The sequence below is a fragment of the Cebus imitator genome, unplaced genomic scaffold (genome assembly GCF_001604975.1).
Source record: "Cebus imitator isolate Cc_AM_T3 unplaced genomic scaffold, Cebus_imitator-1.0 Scaffold235, whole genome shotgun sequence".
NCBI lineage: Eukaryota > Metazoa > Chordata > Mammalia > Primates > Cebidae > Cebus > Cebus imitator.
The window spans coordinates 1,336,931-1,345,344 of NW_016107550.1; the positions used below are offsets into that span (position 1 = coordinate 1,336,931).

Genomic DNA, 8,414 nt, shown 5'->3' on the forward strand with positions numbered 1-8,414 from the left:
GGTGTTGGGAGCTGCCCAGGCCATGGTGTTGAGGGCTGCCTGGCTCCTATTCTCCCTCCCTGTCCACATGGAGGCCCCAGGGAGGTGGCCCTGGGTGAGGAAGCCTGCTGTGAACACCATCTTCTGGGGCAGGCTGGAAGAGGGTGTTATTTTCCAGAGCTTTGGCTTTTTTCTCACATAGTTTGTGAAACATTTTTCCTTTCTTTTCTTAAAACACCCTATGCGTCCACAAAATCCAACTGAGCCTTTCAAAAGTTATACTCCTGATTTTTGTGGCCCCACGAAGGCCTTTATGGAGCCCTGGGAAGGCTCTAGAGGAGGTGGCTTTCTTCCATGGTTTTCCCACCAGCTTGGATGCTCCCGCCCACAGAAGCAGGACACGGGTTGAGGCAGCATCGGGCAGAGATGTGGGTCCAGCTCTGACCCACCTTCCTACTCTGGCCTTTAGGGAAGTTTCAGTTAATTGGCTTCTAGATGCTAATGGGGCACCTAATTACTTTTATTTTCTTTCAGCTTACATGAAAATGAAAGATACTTCTAGCAGGCCACACCCAAGAATATAACAAAAAGGGGGTTTCCTTTGGCTGGGCCCAAGGTACTACTTGAATTTCTTGAAGATTTAAGGTTTTCTTAATAAGAGTTCTTTTAGCGGATGGCTGTAGAATAGTCAGAAATGATTTCATTATCGGCAGAATCCACCAGCTCGTTTTGGTATTTCAACTGGCTTTTAAAGTTCAAGCTACGTTTCTTTCTCCACAGACCTGTCCCACCTCTTGTTTCTGTTTGATCACTCACTGACTGATTCATTTGTTCATTCATGCATTCATTCATTCGTCACAGCCTCCTGAGTCCCAGATTCTGGAGACAGAGCAGTGAGCCAAGCCAGACGTTGTCCCTGTCCTCCTCAACAGACACGTCCCATTACCACTGGGATGCTGCCACTCAGGACAGGTGCAGAGCTGTGATGTGGCTGCCAGCGCCCTGCCCAGGTCTTTTTTACCCACAGGGACACACAGCCCCCAGGTACCAGGAGTCTCCACTGCAGGTAGCTCACACCTGCTTCCACCTCTGGAGAAGGGCCCTTGGAAGGCTATATCTCCCACTCTCAAGCTGATCAGACTGTAGCCAGAGGCCAACTGCAGTAGAAATGACAGCTCCTTGTCCTAAGTCGGGACAACCCTGTGTGCAATTGCTCCTCCAGAGCTCCTGTGGGATGGGCTGAGCCCGACTCTGGCTGAGATCACAGCCTTGCTTAGCTCCTTTCCCGACCCCATCCTCCTTCCTTTCCTTCCCTTCTCCCTCAATACATCTTGTGCATTTAAACCTAGGCTCTGCCTAGAGGCAACCTGACCTGAAACAGGTGCTATCAACATCCATCAAGGTGGGTTTGATTCAGTGGGGAGGTCAGGAAAGCCAGTTTAAGGAGGCGATGCCAGAGCCGAGATTTGCAGGATCAATAGGAGCTAATTAGCTTGAAAGTGAAGGGAGCGGCACTCCAGGAGGAGGAACAATGTAGCACAAAGTTCTGGTGGGAAAGAAGCATGAGCTGAAGGCTGAGCGGAACCCAGCGTCGCTGGAGCACGGAGAGGGACTGCAGCATGAGAAGGAGCCAGGGGGCCAGCAGGAGCATGGCAGGCAGGTGTCGCAGGCTATGCCAAGGAGGCTCCCCAAAGAGGGGCAGCATCCTTACCCACAGGTACCAAGCCAGGGCCTGGGAGAGAGTTAGGTGGGAGAAGCCCAGCAGGGTGGAAAATGCTAGGGATCACAAGTCCGAGGCTCCACTTCCAGTTCCAGAAACTACAAATGATGTCTCTGGGCCTCGGTGAGGGTCAAATATACTACCCCAAAGCGTCCTTCAGTCTTATAATGGTAACAACCTGCAGGTGTACATTGTTTTTATTAGGAGTGTTTATTTTCCTGGGTGTTTCTAATAACACTCTTCCTTTTCTTTAACCAGAGACCCCTTAAAGTTCAAGATACCATCTTTAGGGACAGGGGAGATGGCTGCTGTGCAGGAGAGGACAGTCAAGCTCTTAGCATCCTGAACCAGCCCTGACATATGTGAAAGTAAAGGCGTCTCTCTCTCCCCTTTTAGGTAAAAACAGCAACAAAAAAGGCATGAAAACCAGGAGCTCTGAGAAGGCTGCCAGTGATGATCATCATGTCCGCGCGGCCCATGAAGATGTCAGAGAGAGTAAGTGAGGCTCTTGGAGAGCCCCTACCCCTGTCCTAGCCCCTGTTCACGGAGAGTGGGCGGGTGCAGGCCCCTGGTGCAGCAGCCTGACTGCAGATTCCCTGAGCGTGGGGCTGCCTGGGGCCTGCTGTCTATTCCAATGCATGGTGCGGGGGCGAGGACATCCACGGCAGCTTCTGCGCCGCATTCACACTTGTGCACTGCCTCACAGCTCACAGCCAGATTTTCCCGACTGATTCAACTGAAGTCAGTTTTGAATTTCCTGGAGCCCTCGGTTTCTTTTCCCACCTCCCTCTCCTCAAAGACAACCTCATTTCCTTTCTTGTGGGACCTCTTAGCTGCCCATGGCCTTAGTGTGTATTTCTTATCTCCCAACCTGACCCAGGAGCCTCTGGGGTCAGAGATCAAATCTACTTGCAAAATACGCAGTGCTAGGCGGGCGTCTCACAGTCACATGAATATAGTGCACCTTTAATTACTCACCTTGGAACGTTCACAGATGCTGGTTTGAGACTCATGAACAATCTCTGGCCTGCGAGCTGTAACTATTACTATTAATCACTACCATTATTATTATTGTATCATTATAATTCTCAACTGTGGTAACCAGGATAACATTTCTGCTAAAATTAGTAATAATAGCTATTTATTAAGCACTTAAGTGGTAGCCAGACACTTGGCTATTTGACATCCCCTAGTGCCCCTCTGACTATTGTGGGTATTGTTCTTATCATTATTATCCATATTTTACAGATTAGGAAAATGAGACATAATTGACTGAGGGTTATGCAGCCTCCATGTGGTAAAACAGGGGCATTTGAACCCAAGATTTTCCGATTCTAGATTTTTTGCGCAATATACTGCTTAAAATAAACAATGCATTTCACAACTTCGCATTTACAGAGGCAGGACTTGTTTTCAGCTGCCGTGTGGGTCCATGAGCCACGTTACAGAGTTGATTGTCACAGATGGAAGTACGTGTTTCCTTAGGCACAATGTAATGATTTGGCACAGTGTTTCTAACCAAGAACTCGCCATCAAAGCAATCGTAGAGATGACTAACAGTGCATCCTCAAGTGAAAACAGAAGTCAACAACAATGACCTTTTGCATTCACTCACCAAATGTAAAGTATGTTCCTTCTTAAAGTGGGCAGGCACGCACTCCACCCATTGCCCATGAAGAGGACTCTCTGGACCGGGAGAGTCCGTTCTGTGCAGTGCATGCTGGGGCTGTGTTTCTGCTGCTCGACCCTGACAGTGTTGTCCTTTGGGGTCTTCTCTAAATGGTGGGTAACAGGACTCATCATCTTGAATGGGCCTTGGACATTTTGTGCCCAAGCAGGCTGATAAAACGCCAGCTGTTTCTTCAGGATTACAAATGCCACAGGGCTGATGTGGCTTTGAGAGCTGGCCTCGCCTCCCTGGGTCTTGCTGCCATCAGATCGGGTCCTGGTACTTCTTCACTGCCTTATTAATGTTTAAGTGCTTTTAAACATATTTTGCTCAGATTGTTTTTAATAGCTTCAGCAGAAGGGTTGGTTTGGATTATCTTAGTTCTCTATTACCAGAATTGGAAGTTCTTAAAATTTTGGGGAGACATTTTCAGAAAGATTTTTGAAGACTCCATTATAAACACACACACACACGCGTGCGCGTGCGCGCACGGACGCCTGAATTTGCCTCCTTTTCTGCCATGGGTACACCCCTCCCCACTGGCCCACCCAGGATTGCTCCCCCGGCCTTGGCCTCAAAGCTCTGTCAGGTTGGGATTACTGGTCTCGCAGGCAGTCATTATGGCTCTGGTTCATTGAATGCCCTAAATGTAATTTTAGCCTATGAAACTTTTTTTACCGAAAAAAAAAGGAGGGGTCGAGGATCGCCTTGGAGGGGAAAAGCAGCTGGGGAGATCTCTGACAGGCAACTTACAGATGGTGGCCATGGAGGCAGGCACATGTGGCAGGGTGGCGTGGCCGTTAGAAACATAGGCCTAGGGTCAGGCGCCTGAGCAAGCAAGGTGTGGCCTCAGATGCAGAACTGGGCATTCTCAGAACCCTCGTCTCAGCATCTCCTCAGGTTGCACTGGGGGCCTTGAGGGCAATGCGGCAGAATGTTGCAGTGGTACACGTGACAGCTACATTATGTTCAAGGTGGCGAGCAGAGCGGATGTCAGCCACTTCATTTGCAATGTGGTGGGCAGTACAGACAATGTTAACCACATTGAGTTATGAGGATGGTTGGGATTAAAACGCTTATCTCAGTTGTGGAAGTCACCCTTAGGCAACTTTGGCTTTTGGGAAAGAGAACATGTACGTGGCTGTCACTGTGATTAAGGAGCAGTGTCAGCTGTGGCAAGTATCCAACTACATTTTAGATGTTGTTTTGTAATACTTTAAGAAGTTAGTTGAGTCATCGTTCTAACTAATTCTTCACCTCTTCTCATGTCCACACCCTTTGCTGTGTAACTCTTTAGTTCCTTTTACCAAAGCTGGAAGTCCCTTGGCTTTGGGCTGGTCCATGAGCCTTGTTTAGGCTAACAGATGAAGGTGAAGGGGTCATATGTCAGTTCTGAGCCCACGTTTTGGTAGTTTCCATTTGCCTCTGGGGTGTCTTGCATCTTCACAAGAAGAGTGTGCATACCTAGACTACTGGTCCTAGGAGGCTGAGCAATGAGTGGAATAGATATGGGTCCAACCAGCAACCCAGAGCTACCCAGCTGAACTCAATTGATCTACACACACCTGAAAGTAAATGCTAATTGTGTGCCATTAAGAGTTTGGTATTGTTTGTTATACAGCAGTAGCTGACCAATACAATGAAGATGAAGAATGACTGTTTTTTCCAAGGTTGCATGGCGTTCCATAATATAACCACCTAATAATAGACATTTATGTTGTTTTCAATTTTTTGCTACTATAAACAGCTTTTGTTGCAATGAAATTATCTTATGCCATGTTATTTACCATGCATTAATTGCAGAATTATTCTCTACTTGGCAATTCCTGCCATAATTTGACCATTTCTGGCCTCTGCTTCCTTTTTTTCCAGCCAGAAGAGGGATTGTTTTTTACACGTGTCCTGAGCTTTCAGCCTCTGCTTACGTGTTCTCTCTATAGGCTATTGGACAAGCATCAAAGTTGGGGTTTGACAGGACAGCTTTGGGATCAGACTTACACTTGAGACTCTGGAAAAGTTACTGACTTCTAGCTGCCAGACTCTGGACAAGTTACTAACTTCTCTATGAATCACATTCCCCTTCTGTGAAGTGGGAATAATATTACCCTTATAGGCATATTGTGAAGATTAAATAATGTCTGCACAGCGTAGCATCCATAGCACACAGTAACCTCTCAGCAAACATTAGCTATGATTTTAATTTACCATCTTGAGATTTTTTTTTGCTTACTTTAGAACACGGGCTGGCAAACTTCTTTAAAGGATCAGATTGTAAAAATATTTCATGCTTTAGTAGCTGAGAGGCAAAATCAAGGATATTACATAAGTGCTTACATAATAATTTAAAATGTAATCCTTAAAATATTTACCATTTATTTTTATTTCACAGATCATACAAAAACAGCGGTGGGCTGTGTTTGACCTTTACATGGGCTGTGGTTTGTCAACCCCTGCCTTAAAAGTTCAGTGCTCTGCAAATCCCACTTCCAGGAAGCCTCCTCTGATCACCTCTCTTGAGTTTCCTGTGCTTCTTCCTCATGGTCCTGGTTCCCTCTTTCTCGTATCACAGTGATTCCTGTGCACAGCTCTTTGGTTCTGAAAGCCTGTGAATGCTTATGAGCAGGGGCCCTGTCTGATTCATCTCTGGGTAGACCCAGTGTTGGTAGCAGCACTTGACAATGGCAAACCTGTTTGTTGAGTACCCACATTGTGGCAGAGCCAGCATCATGGTGCTCTACAATGCTCAGATGGGTTCTCTATGACCCAGAGTAGCAGCTGGCTCTTTCAAGGAAGTGGTCTTTGATTTCAGTTCTTAGAGCCAGATCTGTAGAAAAGAAACATAATCAGCCAGGTGTGGTGGCTCATGCCTGTAATCCCAGCACTTTGGGAGCTGAGGCTGGTGGATCACCTGAGGTCAGGAGTTTGAGACCAGCCTGGCCAACATGGTGAAACCTTGTCTCTACTAAAAATAAAAAAATTACCTGGGCATGGTGGCACACACTTGCAATCCCAGTTTCTTGAGAGGCTGAGACAGGAGAATCACTTGAACCCCAGAGACGGAGGTTGCAGTGAGCTGAGATCATGCCATTGCACTCTAGTCTGGGTGACAGAGTGAGACTCCATCTTACAAAAAAGAAAAAAAAAAAAAGAATGATGTCCTACCAAGATGGAAGTAGAATGGTTTCTTTGTTAGATGTTGGTGAATGTAAGATGGTTTGATGCATCTCCCTCATGCCTTGGCTGGATGAGATTTGAGGCCTCAATCAGGCACCATACTTGGGGATTGGCCAGCGTAATGTATTTTGTGTGTGTTTTAAGCTTGAGGGTTTTTCACTGCATCACAGACAGTTTGGTTTTTCATGCAAGCTCTTCTTGTAAACCTCTTCTCTTCATTGCATAACCAGACAGTTCCCTGGGGCTAAGTTGGGTCTTTCTCATTGACATCTGGCACAGCTGGTGAGGGTGATGTCGCTATTCCCAGACCCCTGGTTCTGGAGGATTTTACTGACCTAGGAGACATGATAAACTGCCACACCTGTATTTCAGACTCCTGTGGGAGTGACAGGGGAGGTGAGGGGCCAGAACTGGGACACAGTCACACCCCTCTTGACAGACTGTGGTTAGGAAGCCCAAGAAATGTGGGCACTGGGAAACCAAAGGTGCCTTGACTCCTTGCTATTTTCCACTTTCTGCTCCATCTCAAACATGCCTAAAAAGTTATTCTTTAGTCTCTAAAATGAAACATGTGCCTTTGAAGGATTTTATAGCATTCCTTTACAATGTGGAGAGTTTTATTTTGTTCTTCCAATGATGGTTTTGTGGCAGGGCCTTTACTGGGTTTGATTAGGGGTTCTGGGCTGGCTGTAGCCTATACGAGACATGTTTGTAAACTGAGTGTGTTTATGAACACCACATGAGCAGTGTGGCCAGTCTGCAGCTCAGGCTTCAGACACCTTGATCTGAAACCAGAGCCAACAGTGGACTTGCCAGCCTAGAAATACTTCCCAGACAAGGGTTTAGGGGACAGAACTCTGATGTGCTAGGTAGCACCCATAGGTGGCATGAGATTTCCTTCATTTCCATCAGCTACTTGACCCCAAGTGTGGTTCTTATTGACCAAGTACACACTGGTCCATTTAGAGGGGAGACATTTTAGGGCTGTACCTCCTTTGAATCTCCATGACAAAGGCTAGCATATGTGCTTCTGTTGCTCTTGGGGAATTTGTTCTTGGCATACTGCGACCTATCTTGTTTTCATCTTCTCAAGGCTTCTGTGATGAAATCCTCTTTATTCTGTATTACGGACACTGGCATGGATTTAACAGAAAACCAAATTTGCCATGTTATGCCCTAAAACTTTACAAAAAAATTGGCATTTAAATCACTTGTGGTGGAAGTTGTTCTTGTGGTGAAAGTAGATTTCTTTTCTCGCTTATTAAACATTTGACTGAAAGCAGTAAACACATGCTATAAACTGATCATGTCCCCACAACATTTGTATATTGAAATGGTAATTTACAAGGTGATGGTATTTGGGGGTGGGACCTTTGTGTCTGTGTAGGGGGAGTGAATAGATCATGAGGGTGGAATTCTCATGAATGGGATTAGTGCTCTTGTAAAAGAGACACCCAAGAGCTCCCTTACCCTTTCCTCCATGTTAGGACACAGGGAGAAGATAGCCACTGTCTATGAACTAGGCCCTCATCAGACACTGAATCTGTTGGTGCCTTGATCTTGGACTTCTCAGCTTTCAGAAATGTGAGAAATAAGTTGAGCACAGTGGCTCACTCCTATAATCCCTGCACTTTGGGAGGCCAAGGCAGGTGGATTGCCTGAGCTCAGTAGTTTGAGACCACCCTGGGCAACATGGTGAAACCTCATCTCTACTAAAATACAAAAAATTAGCCAGGCGTGGTGATGCCTGCCTGTAGTCCCAGACGCTTGGGAGGCTGAGGCACGAGAATCGCTTGAGGCGATGAGGTGGAGGTTGCAGTGAGCCACTGCACTCCAGCTTGGGCTACAGAGTGAGACTCTGTTTCAAAAAAA

General features: G+C 46.6%; 1 protein-coding gene across 1 annotated transcript in view; it reads left to right on the plus strand.

Moving 5' to 3' along the window:
• The window catches only part of CPXM2 (carboxypeptidase X, M14 family member 2), a 148,886-nt gene that overhangs the window by 9,440 nt on the left and 131,032 nt on the right, over positions 1-8,414 (plus strand). The window contains exon 2 of the mRNA XM_017497876.2: positions 2,096-2,194. Coding sequence (XP_017353365.1) covers positions 2,096-2,194 — 99 coding nt within the window. The remainder of the gene's footprint in view (positions 1-2,095; positions 2,195-8,414) is intronic.